The sequence below is a fragment of the Pelobates fuscus genome, chromosome 2 (genome assembly GCF_036172605.1).
Source record: "Pelobates fuscus isolate aPelFus1 chromosome 2, aPelFus1.pri, whole genome shotgun sequence".
Taxonomy (NCBI): Eukaryota; Metazoa; Chordata; class Amphibia; order Anura; family Pelobatidae; genus Pelobates; species Pelobates fuscus.
Genome location: NC_086318.1, coordinates 423,328,411 through 423,348,959, shown reverse-complemented (window position 1 = coordinate 423,348,959; position 20,549 = coordinate 423,328,411). Strand labels below are relative to the sequence as shown.

General features: G+C 38.3%; 1 protein-coding gene across 2 annotated transcripts in view; it reads right to left on the bottom strand.

Moving 5' to 3' along the window:
- Nucleotides 1-20,549, bottom strand: part of MACROD2 (mono-ADP ribosylhydrolase 2) — a 1,922,332-nt gene that overhangs the window by 169,942 nt on the left and 1,731,841 nt on the right. For both annotated transcript variants that reach the window (XM_063444038.1, XM_063444039.1), the window contains exon 9: nucleotides 18,344-18,425. In XM_063444038.1, coding sequence (XP_063300108.1) covers nucleotides 18,344-18,425 — 82 coding nt within the window. The remainder of the gene's footprint in view (nucleotides 1-18,343; nucleotides 18,426-20,549) is intronic.

Sequence of the window (20,549 nt, the reverse complement as noted above, 5' to 3'; positions counted from 1 at the left end):
CATGTCCTGCTCTGTTTTTTGGAGATGTCTGGCCTTGGCTTCTATTATCCAGTACTCTTGTTACAATTCTTGTTTAGTTTTTCTTGGATTTTGGTTTTCTGTTCTATGTCTGGTTTTCTTTATGCTGGGATTTCTGGGTTGATTCCTATAATCCATCCCTGGTATTCCCAGTCTCCAGGTTGCCTTTAAATGTTTGTTTTATGTTGCCACACCCGTTTGTTTTCCATCATTCCCTCTGTTTCAGTGTTCCTGCAGGCAGCTCCTCAAGGCTTCTGCCCTTTCTTGCAGGTAAGTGCTATATATGTCTTTTGGTTGTTTTAGCATATATTAGGCAGTGTAGGACCTGCCAGATATGGGGTACATTGGCATTGTTGGCAGGCGTATGCAATGTATGATCATATAGTGTGACTAAATCCCCATAATTTCCATATGTAGTACTTAGTTATTTCTCCTCTTGTTTTGCCTATGTTATCTCGTCTTGTTTTAGTTTGTATACCCAGCCCATGTACAGTCCTGTCCAGTCATGCCCATGTTATGTTCATGTTTTCCTCATGTCTTGTGTATATGTTCTGGGTTTAGCTTACTATCCTTCTCTGGTTCTGGGTTCTATTAGTTCTGTCTTGTTTTCATGTTTGGTGCCTATCTCTAGTCTTGCTTTGTTTCTAGTACTAGATACAATCTTGCTGCAGAGCCTCCCTATTCAGCTCCTGGGAGGTCTGCTAATTTCCATGCTCCTAGTTCCTGGTATCCGCTTACGCTGATTCAGGGTCTCGGTACGTGGCTGCACAAACACTGGTGCTCAACACCAGGGGGCGTGTGGTTACCCTGCACCAGACCCTGCTAATCCACCTCCACACTGTGACTCCTACTCTGAACATTAGGCATACTGGGTCCCGGTCCTGCACCGCCGCCTGGACACTGTGTCTGGGTCCCGGGCATCGGACCGCCACCCTGACAATATTAAAACGCAGCATGTCAATGCATGTAGACAGTTCTTCTTTAAGATGAAGACATTATATGGATATTCTGTATATTCTTAGTGGTTATCTCTATGATTGCACTTTTTAAATAATTTAACGATAAATATTTAGAACAAAATATATACCAGTCCACTGAAAAACCCTCTTTCTTGTCTTTTGAAGCAAATCCAATGGCTGGTGGCTATGGATTATGGACTTAGATCTACACAATTCCTTTTTTTCTTGATAGTGGCAAAGAAAAAACTAAAAGAAACGAAGAAGCAACCTTATTCCGACAAAAGAAAATAGTAAAAAGTACAATGAATAACACCGCACTTTCACCATTCGGCAAATAGTGATCCTTTGTACTAAGCAAACCGTTTGAATGACATATTGACCACACAAAGTCTTTATCAACCCAGGTGCTGAACAATGATCAAACAAAGTAATTAGCCACTAACTATTATAGATACAATGATAAACAAACGACAAGTGAAATAGATATGAAAAGACATATCTGTTAGTAAGGAAGGAATCTGGACATGGCAGCTTGCAGTTTTCTCTCTTTTTTTTTAGCAGTTTCTGTTTAATTGACATCTTTTGGCAAGCTCAGCCGCGTTCACACTGTATATCTCTGACTTATCAAATCCTACCCTGTCAGTAGACATCCTCTTAGACAATATAATGTCCTCCCATGTAACATTTAATTATGGCTTTAAGAGTCAGCTGAAAGTTTCTGAAACTCCAAAAAATTGCTAGTGCATTGTTACCAATGACTCAATGTTGGTAAAGAGGAATCATTAAGTAAATAATCACTATACCTTTTATAAAGCAAAACCCTTACAATTCTTACCTGACACACAGACACGCATGAGAAGATTGACACATGCACACAGACTGACACAAACAAGACACACAAATCTCAGGAAGCTGGGATCATACAAATATATACAAACACACACATGTTGACAAACACACAGACTGGAACACAAAGAAGAACAAATCTCAGAAAGTCAGATGCATACACATACAGTTGTACTAAGAAATTTGCATAAAATGTGACATTTTGGCATTGATTTTTAAAATATGACTGATCATGCAAATTAAATGTCTTTTATTGAAGGATAATGCTCATATGAAGCAATTTATTATCACATAGTTGTTTGGCTCCTTTTTAAATCATAATTATAACAGAAATCACCAAATGGCCCTGATCAAAAGTTTACATACCTTTGAATGCTTGGCCTTGTTACAGACACACAAGGTGACACACACAGGGTTAAATTGCAATAGTAAATGGTATATAGGCTTTATAAAGGCTTTATAAATTGCAATTAGTGTATGCGTATTAATAGTAAATTAATTTGTTAGTTCTGCAAAAGGAGTTAGTTAGAATTTGTTGGTTCTGTCCAAAAGAATGAAGCCCAATACTCAATATTGGTATCAAAAAAGAAGTTTCTAACATGGAGTGTCACAATCGTCAGAGTGTAGTATACTCTAGAAATACAAAGTTTAAAAACCAATACTTTAATGGGTCACACAAAACGTTCCTAAAGTAAACTGTCCCCAGTCCTTGAATCCAGTATGTCCTGGCTAACTATCGGCTAGCAGCCAGAGTGGCTGACACAAGGACTTAGAGACGTATACTTAGGGGGTAAGGAGGGGAGAAGACGGGGGGGGGGGGGGTTTCTTTGTTTAAAGAAACAAAAGATATAATCAAAATTGTATTACCAAGATTGGTTAAATAAATCACTGAATTAATCAGTTTCAGTGAATAAACGAGGAAAAAGGGGTCTGATCATTCACTGAATTTATCAATAGCAGTGAAAGTATTCTGGACAGTCCGGGGTGAGGCTATTCCTCAAAACAATCCGCAGGGTCCAGACAATATACCCAATCTATTTGCCGATATTCTAAACTCAGTGAAAAGCCACTTTGTGAGTCTGTGGCATATTAAGTTTAAAATTAGTGAAGATCTGGAGGACAAAGAGTATCTATTGTGCTATGAAGTATTTGTTAAGGTATCATTACAATAGTAACTATTGAACAGTATCACTTATACGCTCAATGTTACAATATAAATGATCCGTGTAGCGGATCTAATAATCTCAGCAGTCTCAAAAAATGACGAAGTCGGCAGCACAGTTAGTATTCCTAGGGATGGTCAGTGTTGATAATGTTAGCTGACTCAACCCTGGATGTTAGTACGAGGCTGCCCAGTGGATTGTCCTTAGAGAGCACGTTGAGAGGTAAATTGGCAGATAGCACAATGTCCTATAAGAAAGCGGTATGAGGTGCACCCGCTGACTTAGTCCCAGATACTGTAATTGGCACTAACCACCAATGCTATATCAGGTCCGTTTCGAGTATACCTAATGCCTAAATCCAAGACTTCCTACTAGACCCCGTGATTCTAAAGGCTATATATTTGTTGGCTGGAACGTAGGTGTGCTAGATATGCAATAGCACACATCGTAGCACATATAATAGCATTGAGAACGTTGTAGGAATGCTAGTGTCAGCGTTAGATTCAACAAAGCAGGAAAAATGCCTTCATGGGCACTAGTTATAGGAAAGAGAGGATTTGAAGGAGTTGCCGGTGCAAAGAATATGTGCTGGCAACAATAGCTGGTGTAATAGATAGGTTTGTAGTAGCACCTCGGTCGGTATGGCGCTCAAACTGCTCGTCACTTAGGCTGCATTCACGGTACCTCGGTCAGTCATGCGAGCACGTTTTAATTGCTTTAGTTCCGAAGAAGCAGTCATACGGTAAGTAAACTGACAGGAGTGCAGGAGTGCAGAGAGCTTGTCAAGGTATATGGAAACCTGACGCGCGTTTCACCCTGTTTAGGGGCTCGTCAGGGGGAACTCTGACGATTGTGACACTCCATGTTAGAAACGTCTTTTTTGATACCAATATTGAGTATTGGGCTTCATTCTTTAGGACAGTTATCTCTCCTTTTGCACTTTCAACTCTTGAGGGTTACCCCCTCCCTGTCCGGTTATATTAAGACAATTGTATGGGCCAATCCATCCCCTCATCACAATTTGTTAGTTCTCACACAGATGCACTGAGCAGGCTATATTAATAAGTAAAACAATGAGAGCACACAATATAAAAGTAAAAAAAAATAGATAGATAGATAGATAGATAGATAGATAAAAATATCTTTACCACAGGGAGTACAATTTAAGCCTACAATAAAAGACACAAAGAAAAGACCATAGGGTAATACAGAACAATATTAATTGTAGATAACCTATATTTGGTCCCATATAAAGCAAGAGAGCTAAACCTGAGAGTTGCAAGTGTCTTTTTAAACAGCCCCATTGCAGGTGGATGTAGATACCTGCCTGGAAGAAGGGCTGCAGTGGAAGAGGCAGAGGGGACTATACCTGCATGGAAGCAGGGTTGCAGTGTATGAGGCAGAGGGGATAATACTTGCCTGGAAGGAGAGAGGCAGCCTGGTCAGGTGGAGAAGCTCCAGAAGGACCCCAGTCAAACTTTGCGACTGGGGCTGAAGTGTTCCAGGGTACCTGCAAGCGGCTAGGAAGCGGACTGGGTGGAGGTACTCAGTTGGAGTACAGGAGCTCCATCACACCAGGTAAGTTCAGGGATAACACTTTATTTGAAGCACTAAAAACACTAGATGTCAAATGTAGTCCACCTTACTTAGATACTGAGCCATGGGGAGCAGAAAAAATTGTCAAAAGACCTTAGTAACAAGTAAATGGAACTTTATAAAGATGAAAAAGGATCTCAAAAGAAATCCAAGGGGGCAGGGCCTGTTCGCCATACTGGAAAGCCGCATTTCATATGAGCTCTGACCAGGAAAGCCAGAAAAGGGCAATTAAAGTGACATTCCAGCTACTACTTCTATCAAACCTGCTTACGCAGGTGACATCATAAAGCATATACAACACATCTGGAAGCAACCTGCCACAAGAACGGTGATCTTGGCCCAAGAAAATCAGCTGTGGCCTATCTGCGGAGACATGCGAGGGAGATGCCGCCGATCTCCCTGCTGGCATCTCTACTGGAACAAAAAGAAGTGACTGGGTGCCCTGTCTGTCCCCCCTCACCCCCCTTGCCTGTGAGGGTTTCCCGGCAACTGCTCATCAACATCCTCACCTGACTACTCACCAAATCATGACCAAGAGCACACAGGTTCTATCACACCACAAGAGCAAAGATGGCGGGCCTACCCCCCTCACATGCGGCCTACTGGACTCTACCATGGAGTGACTAGAAAAAATCTTTGAAAATTTCTGGTTGAAACTGAACAGCCAACAGGGCTGACCTTTAGAGGAGAGTGAGTCACACCATCTGGCTCATCAGTGGGGGAAAACAGTTTCACACTTTACACCTCTTGCCTGGCCCAGTTCTTCGCCTGACCCCTCCACTCAAGCAGCGGAAGAAGCGAACCACACCGCTGCAGCGGTACCAGAGGAGAGAATTGTCCCAACCAACAGGCAGAAGCCTGGCTCCCAGAGTGCTTACTGTCCGCTACCACACACCCAGGTTAAAGGCTTCCAGCGGCATTGCCCCAATGCTTCCCGCACACCCCTGGAGGGGCTGGTGTCATACCCCATGGGACTTTGCTCAAGGTGCCATAACTCACCAACATAGGTGTACTCACTACTGAGCTCCTCTCACAAAATGGGGCCGGTGGGGCATCTAGGGAATTTGTGTGACTTTACAGCTACACCTGGAGTTTTTGTGTGACTTTGGGGGATGGAGTCCAAGCTTGGGAATTGGATGATCTATCTACTGTAGTGCCAATGCAAGGGTGCATGAACATATTTCTTCTGTCTCCTCATAAATTCCCTCTTAGTCTCACTGTAGCTCCCTCATGGTCCACCCCGCAGTAACGATCTGATGTCTAGTACCACCTCAGTGCCAAAGATTACCTTGATTCATAGCACTATGTATTACTAAGCCTACCACTGTATTTTCTTCTTGTTATTATCTTATATTATCTTGATTAACTAAATTACAGTCTACCTAGCCTGCTTCACATACTTGTCACAGACATCTACTTGTCTGTTGATATCTTATATGAGCATGTTATATGTACAACAATTGTGCTTCATCCTCTTTATATACTAAAAATATGTGCAGTTTCTCATGCCATTGAGGAGAGGGCAAGAGACAGGTATGTGAGGTAGAGGTTAGTCTTGGAGGCCATAAGCTTTCCAGAAGAGATGGGTTTTAAGGCACTTCTTAAAAGATGCAAGACTACGGGAGAGTCTGATGGCGGTAGGCAGGCTATTCCATAGGAAGGGAGCCGCCTGCGAGAAGTCATGCAAGTGTGAGTTGGCCGTATGGGTGCGGACAACGGACAGGAGCAGAGAGACCGAGAAGGGACATACCTATGGATCTGTGAGGACATATAAGAGGGGTTAGAGTTGTTCAGTGCTTTATAGGTGTGAATTAGTACCTTGAATTGACTTCTATAGCATACAGGAAGCCAATGTAAGGACTGGCAGATAGGTGAGGTGTGAGAGAACCGACTAAAAAGGAAAATCAGTCTGGCAGCAGCATTCATTATGGACTGTAGTGGTGCAGTATGGCTTTTGGGAAGACCAATCAGGAGAGGGTTACAATAATCCATGCGGGAAATTACTAGAGCATGGACAAGCTCCTTGGTAGCATCTTGTGTAAGAAAGGGGCGGATGCGGGCTATGTTTTTAAGATGGAATCTACAGGATTTGGCAACATGCTGGATGTGAGCGAAAGAGGAGGATCAGTATTAGGAGGAGGAAAGACAAGGAGCTCCGTTTTAGAGAGATTGAGTTTCAGAAAGCGGGAGGACATCCAGTCAGAGATGAAATAAAGGCAAGCAGTGACACGTTGCAGGACGGCAGGGGAGAGGTCTGGGGAGGAGAGATATAACTGGGTGTCATCAGCGTACAGGTGGTAGTGGAAGAACACCATCCCCACTGTGAAAAATTTTGGTGGCTCACTGATGTTTTGAGGGAGTGTGAGCCCTAAAGGTACGGAGAATATTCTGAAAATTAATGGCAAGATGAATGCAGGATGTTATCATAAAGTTCTGGCAGACAATTTGCATTCTTCTGCATGAAGAATGCGCATGGGATGCTCTTAGAATTTCCAGCATGACAATGACCATAAGCACAAGGCCAAGTTGACCCTCCAGTGGTAACAGCAGAAAAAGGTAAAGGTTCTAAAGTGTTCATCACAGTTTTCTGACCTTAATATCATCAAGCCACTCTGGGGAGATCTCAAACGTGGGGTTCATGCAAGACCACCAAAGACTTTGCATGACCTGGAGGCAGTTTGTCAAGATGAATGGGCAGCTATACCACCTTCTAGAATTAGGGGCCTCATAGACAACTATTACAAAAGACGCTTTCATTGGTGCTAAAGGGGGAAATACATAGTTTTAAGAACTTTTGAACAGTGGTTATATGATTTTTTTCTTTGTTGCCATGTTTTGTTTTATGATTGTACCATTCTGTTATAACCTACAGTTGAATATGAATCCCATAAGTAATAAAAAAAAATGTGTTTTGCCTGCTCACTCATGTTTTCTTTAAAAATTGTATATATATTACCAATTCTCCAAAGGTATGCAAACTTTTGAGCACAACTGTATATACAAACACACAGGCTGACAAACACACAGGCTGAAATACAAAGATGCACTAATCTCAGGAAGCCAGACTGATACACATGTATACAGACAGTTACACACACTCACAGACTGACAAAAACGCAGATCGACACATACAACAACAAATAGACTAGAAAATATCTTACACCCAGTGTTAGTTTAATGCTAAAAGATTAAGTTAAAGGAAAGGAAGTGGCAGAGGTACGTGGAATGTTGGGAAGAAGAGGGGATGAAAGTGTGAAAGCAATTGATATGAATTTTTGAAGAAGTTAGCTTTCAGAGATTTTCATGAAGAAATGTAGACTGGGGAGATTTCAGTGGAGGGAGAGAGGCAAGTTCCAACAGAACAGTGCCACTCTAGGGATTTTTTTTAAACATGAGAGTTGGATGTGTGTGTATAAACAGAGGTCAGGCACAGGTCTTTTGCAGACTGTTGGAGGCATCATAGGATATGTTTATTGGCGACAATAGGTAGATAGGAGCAGAGGTACAAATTGATTTATAAATAAGGATCAGGATTTAGTAGAGCTAGTCCACATCATCATTTTACTTATCTGGTCAATGTCTATAAAATATATATTTTAAGATTTAATAATTCTTTTCCTCTAACATTCTCATTACAAAGTCCCTTTCATAAAAGCAGGATTTCGAGTAAAAGAGATTCAGAGGTACTGCTGTAATTATGGAGTGCGTTTAATTCCCCTATCAAGAGAGTAGGCATGTATTAACCGGTGGTTTCCCAAACAGCAGCAAGAAACTGCCTGAAAAAAGGCTTATTACATTTTATGAGGGAATGTGTGCTGGAACTGCTTGCAAATCAATTTATACAATGCCATTATTTTTTGCTCCAAGAGTCACTGTGGAAATACAGCTGATGAGCAAATTGGCAAATAGAAGAGTTTGAGAGAGAGAGATTTTTTTCTCACGGTAAAATCCTTAAATGTAAAGATGTACATAGTGAATATTCAGTATAATGTGTTGAAGCTTGATGGAATACTCCAAGGATCATAAGCTCCAAGGTTACTTGGACTGATTGTGAGGGGAAATTCTAATCAGATTTATTCTTATAGAAGGCTAAAAATGTATTTGTTTCCTGAAGCTTTTATTCCATCCTGCGGGAACTCCACCTCCTCTTTTCATGATGTCATCCAAGGAATAACAATTGTAAATTTCTATATGTACACAGATTAGCACATGTGCAATGCAAGAACTGCACACATGCAGAAAAAAACATAGTATCAGTCATTGAAGAGTGTGCATGTGACTCCCAATTGGCATGAATGTGCATCCAGATTCGTGGGAGTTAGACTTGTAGTAGGTTGCTGATGCCACCATTAATTCAACTCTTATCAGGAGGATACATAATGACGAACTGTTTATTAATGTAAAATAATCCCATGAAGGGGTTCTAAAAAAATAGTAAAAACACCATGGGATCAAAGGTCAAGTGGTTCCAAAATGTCTCAAGAACTCTGAGATGGCATTATTTCCACCTAATATATGTTTCACTGGTAGATATCCTATTATATTATATATTACGTTATATTTTTAGGTTATGATGAATATTAGTATAACTGTTTATGTGGTGCTAATGGTAGTTTTAGAGTAGTGTAAGAGCTAATGTTTAGTTATAGTTTAGTGTAATGTAGGGGTTAACATTTAATGTACTTTGTTGGCCATTAAGGGGGGACATAAGAGTAATACTGGGACATACATGACACAGTGGCCGCTGTTCGTATAGTCGAACGCCACATGCAAGAGAAAATGGCGGCCATGTTGTTCACACGAAAGGAGGCAGCAGTACTTGGTTCTCTAGTGTCTGGAACCAAAATCAGACACTCGACTTCCCGAACGCCGGTCAAACTACATGAACGCCTGCTTCCTTTCACAGACCAACCAGGAGAACGCTATTCAGTAGATTTGTTCCCACGAACTAGGGGAACAAGCGCTACCTATGAGCCAGGGGAACAGTTTGTGGATTTATTTGGTTTTTGTACTTGTTGAAATAGACTAACCGCACAGCCCAATTTCATGCAACTACTTCTGGTCAGAAGCATTGTCTGCGGTCAGTCAAATTAAGACCTCTATGTAACTTTTGAACCCCTGAACCGATTTAGGTGATTTTTGAATATGTTGGTCCTACAAATTGGGGCTATCAGATGATATGTATTTTATGGGGTTCCCATGGAGTTTGGGGTACTTTGTAAGTTTTATGGAAATGTATGTTTTTTTGTGTTGGGAGATAATTGAGTTTAGTAAATTGTTCGACCAGTACAGGGGAAGATTATTTTAATGTATGTAGGAGTGTCCTGGACCTAAGAGCAATGGATTTGCAGAATGTATTTTGTCACTTTCCCCTCTCAGGTCCAGTGGGGAATATGTCAACTGAAACCCTGTGCATTGTTCACTGCATAAAAGCCAGGCGGTGAGCCTGAATAAAGCATTCCTGCTATACCCTTTATCTAGTTTCGATTGATGTTTGGGTACCTGTCTACTTTGCTGGGAGAATATACTTGGAGGCTGTAATTCATCTGGAGAAGTGTTCAAATCAACTACCGAACTACAAGCTATAAGCAGCATTTCATTGAAGGACCAAGTTTGACTTGGTTTTGGGGCAAAACCACTTCTTGTGGCTGTCGAAATTGCTGTTTCTACAAAAACGGCAGTGTTTTACATTAAAGGGTTAAAATGACAAGACTGTCATTAAGATGAAGTGGTCTGGGTGTCTTTAGTGGTCCTTTAAAATGTTAAGAGGTGCTGCTTATTTCAGACAAAAAGACATTTGTTTGTTATGGTTCTGCTTGAGGATAACTCATCCAAATTTCATGAAGGTGATCTGAGCATTATTCCCATTTCACTGTGGGAAGAGTTTGCCCTGAAATAGCAAATTCAGGGGCAATTCCATGTTTGCTAAATGTTTGAGATACTTTATTTGACACAGGATTTTTTAATTTTCATTTTAACCCCCCAACCCCGCTATCAATCTAACTTTTTACCAGTTAGCATGTACCTCTATAGGTCTCTTTTTCTAATAAAAAATATTCCTTTGTCTTTATCTAAGAAATTAACCTTCCAGGTGTTCCAAACACAAACCATTGAAATGATCACAAAGCCTTCTCCTGGGTTGCTTTGCATCTGCTTATGATTTGTTTATGATCACAGGATGGAGCCAAAGAGCCTTTATTGCAGATCTTCGCTACCTGATGGAATGAAAACTACAGGCTCTTTGCATTTTCAATAACCTAGTGAAGAAATTATTTATATCTATTTACATTTGAAGACCAAGAAAAGGATACACTGCATTTAGAATATACGAAGACTGCTTTCACTTCCCTTACAATATTTTTTTCCGGTGGTTTTAAACTTGTTATATCAATTGCATGATTTCATTCACCTGTCTGCAGATTTAATCCACAAAGAATGTACGCAACCTCTGCTATTTTATTGTTCCATTAATACACGTTTCACAATTCATATTTCTGCTCTTGTAGGAAAATGAACACAGTCGTTTCTTTTGAAAATGCATTAACGTGTAATCCAAATAATAACTTCAATATATATAAAGGCTTGCAGATTTGCAGTCTTTTCATTTTTTTTAACATCGATTCCTATGTCAAGTACAGTCACTAAATGCCTGCTTTTATTTCAGTGACCACTACTTAAATATGATACATGTATAAATTCATGTATGTGTGATATACAAATGGGGGCGGCCATACCCTTGACTATATGGATATTGAGAAGCAAATATAAAACTCACGTTATTGGCATAATGTAGAGCAGGTGTGTCCTGCAGGTTACATGTGACCCTGAACCGCTTGTAATACAGCCTAGTTGCCATCCAGGCTGCCGGGCGGCAAGGGAGGCAGGTAGCCCATTACTTACTGTGCACTTTCTGTACAGCTCCCTCACAAACCCTACGGTGAGCCGGCAGCTGGGATATGACGTCATCCTGGCATTGGCATCACTAGGATCCACTCCAGCCCTTCCAGAGCAAGGTAGGAAGACTGGGTGGAAATCTTCATTGACGTAAACCTCTTAAATGTGTGTGTGTGTATGAATGTGATTTCCATGTGTGTATGGCAGTAATTATGTGTGTATATGATTATGTGTCTGTGATTGTATGTGTGTTTGTCTGTTATTGTATGTGTATGTGTGTGTGCCTGTGATTGGTTTGTGTATGTCTGTGATTATGTGTGTGATTGTGTGTATGTATGTGTGTGTATATCTGTGATTGTATGTATGTGTGTGATTGTGCATATAGGTCTATGGTTGTATGTGTGTGTGTGGTTGTGTGTGTGTGTGTGTGTATATATCTGTGTGATTATGTGTATGTATGTGATTGTATGTATGAATGTGATTGTGTGTATGTCTGTGATTGGGTATGTCTGATTGTGTATGTCTGATTGTGTGTATGTGTGTGTGTGTATAGGTCTGTGTTTGTATGTGTGTATAGGTCTGTGTTTGTATGTGTGCTTAGGTCTGTGATTGTGTATGTAAGTGTATGTCTGTGGTTATGTGTATATACGTGTGTATGTTTTTAGTAGATAGCTCCCTAATTTGGTAAAAATAAGAAAAGGGCTTTTGAAGTTATATTATCTGAACTAATTATATTATATATTTTATGTATGGCCCAGGACAATTCCTCTTTGCTTAATGTGGCCCGGGGAAGCCAAAAGGTTGGGCACCGATGGCATATTGTTTATGCGTATATGACAATATATCCCAGAAGGCCTTGCATCATTAAGGCCAAACCTCCTTTTTATTTTGGTACATCGCACTTTATTTCACAATGAAATAAAATCAATACAGAAAACAGTATTGTATTATACAACAATTTTTTCATTTAGTTTTTTTATTGAGTTGATCCTAGCACTGTAACAATAAATGCATTACATGAGAGAACTGAACTGTCATTTTTTTTTTTAAATCAAGTGAGGAATATCTATTAATTGAATACGGGATATGGGGTACACTGAAAAAATGTTTCAGTAAAACAGTCTGGTGCCAATCAAATAAAAAAACAAGACACTACTTAGCTAGCAATCAGCTAAAATAGAGTAGATCTAGATCTAGCCATCTAGATGAGGTACAAACAGATATAGAGGAGCAGAAGCCACCAAAAATAAAGATCCCTCATCCTTGGTAAATACATTATAAAGAGAAAGTAAGAAGCTGTGCCAGATGTGGCCATTACTACATTTTCTACATTTGCTCTTACTACAATAAAACAAAAGACACAACGATTGATGGTATTTTGGGATTAAGAGGTGTACCGAATATAGCTCTAAAACCAAATATCCTACTGTGTATGTGGTCTCCTAAGACCAAGTTGGATGACTGGACTCCAAGTCGCTATTAGCCATGAGTCAGGCTACCAGGCTGAGTCCTCTCCTGGCCTTGGGTATTGGCCCTTTTAATTGTGGCAGGGGAAATAAGATATTTAGTTAGTTCATATGCCTTCTTGAAGAAGCTATAAGATTATTAAGTTCTTAAATCAGTGAAAGTAGGAAAAAGACTAATTAATTGAGGAAAGTATTGACAAAATTAAGGTGTATCTAAAGGTCTTGAAAACGGAATTTGGCAGTGTGACAGCAAACCAAGGAAATATGTAAGTCATTGTCGGGGTGGACAGGGCATACATTTGTTTATTAGAGAGGATATGCAGGTTGTAGCTCTGTCATAATGGGCTTTATAAGTAAGCGCTAAGATTCTGAATTGATTCTGGGAATGTATAGGGGGCCAGAGTAAGGGCCAATAGATGAGTAAGGCATGGGAGTAGTGGCAGGTTTGGTAGATGAGCCTGGCACTGGTATTCATTGTGAACTGTAATGGTTTAGTCTGAACTAGAGTGAGACCAGTACGAAGCGAGTTGCTGTCGTCCAGGAGCAAGTAGGAAGGCTGGATGTAAAATGTTTATGCATTGCATGATGAAATAAGCAAATGATCATTTAGCTGGCTATGAACAATGTATGAGCTCTGATAGAAGTATTATAGATACAGGCATAATTTTAAGGTTTTCATAGATCCCAGAGTCTGCATGGCCATCAGGTTCTCCGATGGTCAGCACACATCCATCCCATGTGATCTTGCGACCAGCAAAAATATTGATGAAAGAGGTCATCCGTGGGTAAGCAGAACTCAGCAGGCTTCCTCAGTCAACCAGGTAATGTCTTAGTACAATATTGGAAGCGATAAGTCAGCATGTAGCATGCAAAGTATGAGATCTTGAAAATATGGATTCTGACAGCTGATACAAGCCATTATGGACAATTATCCTTTACTTTTTAAAATAATTAATTGGCTTTGATCTCAATTTTGTTCTGGAAAGCTGTCCATGTATAGTACGTTTCCTCATTCCCCCTCTTTATTACTCTTTACAATCTATAGTGAAGGGATATTCCACGAATCTATAGCTTTTAAACTATAGGAATGTCTATTTTCTGATTTTATCTCTTCAAGGATAATTTGAAAAATACAGCATTCCAACTTTCTTGTTCTCTCACCTAACTCAAGGATGCCTGTTCTACATATGTATTATTTTATTATATATTATACAATGTAATACAGATTCTACTTTGAGGTGCAATTAACCCCATAAGATTGTGTTCTCTAGTTCCAATTGCAATTTTCTATAGAAAACATTTCCACTTTGACTTTGTTAAATAATATAAGATACTTCTACAACCACTTCTTTCATGTCACCCATATCTTTCTCTGCTCCAAACTATACATATTAAGGGCTTATTGTCTCTTTTGATATGTATTGTTATGCAGACCTTGACAGAAATGCAGTAAAGCAGAAAAATGGTAGTGCCATATTCCATCGTAGTCAGCTAAAAGCACGAAGCACCAGTTACAGAGGGTACACTATTTTAAGCAATCATAGAATAGAAACATTTTGAATATAAAACCAGGGTTCTTCAGAAAAGCATTATAAAACAGTGAATCAAGATACACCACTCAACACAAATTATCGTAAATAACATTCTATATCAGTCAACTGATTTATCCAGCTACCTTCTATGACCTATTGAAAGCCTAGATCTTGTATTACAAAAGAGAGAACTGAAATGCATGGATTTTTTAGAAAAAAGTACGGATTATCTATTAATTTAATAATAATAATAATACGGCATACACTGAAAAACAATTCCATACAACTACGTGGCTATCAAATAAAGGAACAACTTAGATAGCAATCAGTTAAAATAGAGTAGATATAAATAGATCTAGCCTTTTAAATGAGGTTCATCAGATATAGGGAAGCAGAAGCCACCAAAAATAAAGATCCCTTACATTTGGTTAATACGTTTTACAACTTTTTGACGATATATAGGATGCACTGAAACATTTTTTTTGGTTTATATATCCTCTTTGATCAGGTCTGTTGCAAACTTGGGATATGGTCTAGGTGGAATGGAACAATTTGTGACAATTTGTAAAGTACCGGTATGTGCCATCCAACAGGTCTAGAAGTTCTAAGCACATAAAAGGCAGAAAGATGCTACTAGGAAGGTACATCTAATAATGACTTTGATTTTAGTCTTTTTTTTTGGATATACTTTTTAAATGATTTAATATTTTTGGATCAAAAAATATTTAATATTTTAATATACTTTGATATGTTATTTTTGTTATATATATGTTTTAATATTTTGAACAAATATTTTAAAAGTGTATCCAAAAGTATTACATCACGTATTGTCGTGTGTATTCAAAAATATTAAATTGAGGACAATAATGCTGCTCAAAATTGTCTTTTTTCGAATCAATCTTTAAAAACACACATTCTATAATAAAATATATATTAATCTTTAGTGATTAAATAGCAAGTTTCCCACAGAAGTCAAGCGGAAAAAAATCCAAGCTATTAACTATAGTTAAGTTTAAATGTTAGCTGTAGTAAAATCCAAGCCAAAGTAAAATCCAAGCTCAAAAGTCAGACAAAATTAGTATATTTAATATTTACTATTACTAATTCATTTTTTGTTTAGGGGTGACTTCCTAACATAACTCACCATTGGTAGTGCATTCTCTTCCCAGTATAAGTGCAGATAAATAACACAAATTGCAGGGATCTAGCTAAATAAAAGGCTTAGACATCAAGGTAAAATATACATCTATATCACATTAGCTGTGAAAGAAGTACACCTTTCACCACCACTCACTGCATGGCAAGATTAATGTATGAAAAAAACAAAACAAAAAAAACATGGGGCTTTCTGGACCCCAGTTTTCATCAGATCTCCTGTTTAAGGAAATACTACTAAGTCTGGCAAATCTCCCCTAGAGCATCTTCCATCCCCTGGTGAGTGAGGTAGAGGGTAATGCAAGGACTGGCATAGACAATCCCTTGTTCCCTTGTTCTGTTATCCAAAGTGCCACAGGGTGCCATGTTAAATTGGTCCTAAGTCTAGAGAAATTAATAACCCTATCCAACTCCTAAGAAGGACCAAGAGATGTCCAGTTTTATAATTCCCAACTAGTTGAAATACCCCTCCTACACTCAAGTGACTAAGTCTCAAACAAACTAATCACAGTAAAGTGAAGGATTATCTATATGCCAGAAGCAAAGTCTATATCAATTATAGAGCTGTGTATTTTTAAACCCTCCAACCAAAAGGCAAAATTATCCGGATTACAGTTTATTACTCATGGTTTTTATCAATAGATCTTCAAGCAAGACTTTGACAGGTAAATTGTATTACATCAACTAATGTGACAGTTTTGGCTGATGCTGCCCCATGATACTTATCAGAATAAAGGTGTATGTAGGGACATATTTATTTTTAGGGTTGGTGGGATTCAGAGAAATTGATTATCTAGAGGGCATCTATCGAGCTGGATAAAGTGGGGTTATATTTAACTGTTTGTGATGTTATTTTAGTATTAGACATCATCTGCCCCTATGGGTGTTAGGATCAGGGGATTAGACAATGGCTGGTAAAGTTATCATAAGTTTATGGGATTTTAGTATCCCATAACCAAATTATTATATTACCATCCACCCCGGGTATTTTATGGGACCCTAATTTATTTAGTAGTCTCTCCACACCCACTTATTAATATTGGGGCACTCTGACATCCTTTAAAAAAAAATATCACCTGCTGTGCTTGGATGATGGTGAAAGAACTTGGCTTGGCCCTCTCATGATTAATGTGTGGGTATTAAAGACTTGAATATGCTTAATTTGAATCTATTTTACTTTTACTTTTTGGGACCAAAAAGAAAATATACTGTAACTGATCACATGCATGCTCAGTCAGGCTATATTATTTGCATTCTAAATGGAACCTGAAGTATAAATCTACTAGGACTAGGATTTACAACAAATATATATATAAATAAAATATATATATATATATATATATATATATATATATATATATCTTGTGATCTACTCGCGGTATTCTAGTTTCTATAAAGTTATTTTTTTGCTTTTTTTTTACAACATGATATGACAATTGGAAGATAACACTTTAAAAGAACACTTCAGACACCAACCACTATGGTTCACTGTAGTGGCTATGGTGCATGGACTGCCCTGATGCAACCGCCTTTTTAAGGATTAAAACAATTTTTCAAAGGGTTGACTTACCTGGAGCATGCTAGGAGCTGCTCCCTTCCTCTAACACCCCAAAGCTCTAATGCCAAGCTCTCCTGATCTAAGACCTGCAGGGCAGTGCTCATTGGTTGAGGGTGGTACTTTGCAGACCCCAGGTAAAAAAGGTAAACCATTCAAAATTTATTTGACTACTTAAAATGGGAAGGCACCAGGGCACTTTGGCACCATAGCCATTACAATGAGCTGTAGTGGTTATAGTGCTTGGGATGTCCCTTTAACATAAATTTGTTTGTAAGTTAATTTCCCATGTGAGGAGCTCTGCTAAATTCATCCCATATGTGTGCAAAAGAAAAAATAAATATGAAAGCAAATACAATAAAACAGCTAGATCAAGAGATTAAAAAGGGTAGAGTTAAGATGTGGAGTTAAAGGGACACTCCAGGCACCCAAACCACTTTAGCTAATTGTAGTAGTCTGGGTGCTGTGTCCCTTTTACACAATGTTTACATTGCAGCTCTAAGTCTGCCCTCTGTGGCTGTCTAACAGACAGCCACTAGAGGTCTTCCGGAATCCAAACAGACCTTTGGTCGGTTATCTGACGCAGGACGTCCTCATGGACCTCCAGCATCATATTTTCCCCATAGAAAAGCATTGAATAATTCTTTCCTATGGGGAGGTGTAATGCGCGCATTCGGCCATTGCCGTGCATGCGCATTCAGTCTCCCCCACCAGCTGACGTCGGCGGGGAGAAGCTTTGGTGGAGCCTGACCCAGTGCTGAGGGACATCGGCGCTGGATTCAGGTAAGTAGCTAGAGGGGTTTATCCCCTTCAGCGACGTGGGATGGGGGGCGGGAGGGGGGAACTCCAGGATTCTCTAATGCCAGGAAAACGGGTTTGTTTTCCTGGCACTGGAGAGTCCCTTTAAGATGTAAGGCTATTGGAGTATTTGCATAAGACATTAATCTGCCATCTAATCAGAATGATTACTCTATTTATTCTTAAAGTTTTAGCTCCTGGTTTGTCCATTTAACAAGTAATGATGAATATTTGTGCCGTGGGTTCAATCGACCAGGTTAGGGCCCTGACCATACATAAGGGGACAACAAACACTCATGTTCTGTAAGTCAATCATTTTTTTTTTCATTGTAACTTTTTTATTAATTTAATGGTACTGTACCTTTTAGGAAAACATTGGTCAGTTCCTTCTTGTAGATTTTGAAATCAACATCCAAAAAGACACAGAAGATAACGCGGTCTATCTACAATAACCAAGAATAGAAAACCATTAGAGATAACATTATGAAAACGGATACTTTCTATTTTTATATATATATATATATATGTGCTATTATAATGTTTACATTTGCATTATGCATTCCATTCCATCTAATAAAGAATCTCATGTAATAATCTGCATAGTTTTCTGTAAAATAATCATTATCGGAATGCCTAGAAATTCTGTTATATATATTTTTAGATAAATTCTGCTTAGCCAGCATTTATAAATTATATGTATTTGTTTAAACAATACTAATCAAAGTAGGTTATACATTCATCTGACAACAATTATAAATGTACAGAAAAAAAACAATAAATAAAAAATGCAAATACTATAAGCTGTTTTAATACCTTTCTTTTTTTTGTTGTTGTTAATTTATGGAGTATTATTTTTACATTTTCTCCAGTACGTACATCCAGTACAAAATAAATAATATGCACACAAATATATTTTTTTAATTTAGAACGAGATACTGCATTTATGGAGAAATGGTAAATTAATAATGCAAAATAGAGTGTCCTATTTATCATAACAGTAACATCAATAAGTTGTACTGCCCTTGTTCTTTTAACATATCTTTGTAAATTCTACTTATATTCAAGTAAGTTTCCACCAGGGATTTATGGAAACATTTCCTTAATAACTAGTTTAAGGTAAAGTGCAGGTGTGAATACCATGTGCAAATTAGAAGTATTGCAAGTAAAATAAAATTACAAAATAATGAGAGGAATTTGCAAGTAGAAAAGAAATACAGTGACTACCAGATGTGCACATTCGGTTTCAAATAAATTGCAAACTGTTTTAATTTTCTCACGATTGGTGGGTCTATCAAATTCCGTAACTCCAAATTGCTTTATGACTGATAAAGACCTGGGTACAGGTCGAAACGTTGCGGATCCATTAAAGCTGCCTTAAACGTATCACAGTGAGTGCCTGAGGATTTTTTTCTTTGAATCACAAAACAAATGTCACTGGCAATGGATCAGACAGTTTATTAATATGTGAGTCTGAGTTCCGTCTGTGGCCCCCCAAAAAATAAAGGTGAATGATTGGAAAGAAGAGATGATTAATGGTTAGGGGGTAGCAGCTAAATGTTAAATTAATTCACAGGTCAACTGAGGGGACCAATAGAGGGGAAAAAAGGAACAGTAAAAAATACATTTTTATATTTATTTATTATATTTTTAATAAATGTAAAAAATATAAATATATACATATAGATTTCAATTTACTGCTCCTCCTTATTATCCCTCTATTTTCTAATTTGTTACTTACTTGATCTGTGAACCAAATTGGCAAAAAAAAAATGCACCTATCAGTGTGCTGCAAAATTTTTAGATTATAATTGATTTTTTTGTTCCAAAAATACACAAAAAACACTCTGCGTTTATGGATATCAAACAATTACAAACATAACACAGGTTTATAAAAAAAAAAAAAAAAATCTTTGTAAAATATATGTGTGGCACAATTATTGGCATTCCTAGGAATTCATATTATTATTATTTTATTTGTTATTATTTATATAGCACCAACAAATTCCCCAGTGCTGTACAATGGGTGGACTAACAGACACATATTAGAAAAATACATTTTTGTATAGATTAAACAAAATGATACATTAGATATTTTGTATAGGTTAAAGAATAAAGACAAATTTTCACAGCCTTATTTTCTCATATTTAATAAAGGTGCCAATATTAGTGGAGGCCACTGTACATTATATTATGTATACGTTTGCAGGACACTTTGAATGTGTGTGCAACGTTCCACTCGCATGCGCATTAGGTCCTCTATGAGGAGCATTGGATCAACATGGCATCCTCCGTGACGCCGGCGAGCGAGAAGATGACCTCTTCTCCCTCGCCGGCGTCACAGAGGATGCCATGTTAGGGAGCCTTGGCGCAGGAATAAAGCAAATATTTTTTTTAATTTTTTTTTACTCCGGTACACACACACCTATTTATAGCTACTAAATAGAACATTGTAACGTAAGGAATACAAATTTCTATTCCTAATCATTATAGTTTTCCTATAAAACTTTTCTTGAACAAGAATTTATAATTAATTAAAGCGAGGTTGTAGCAGTTGATGCAGGTTTAAC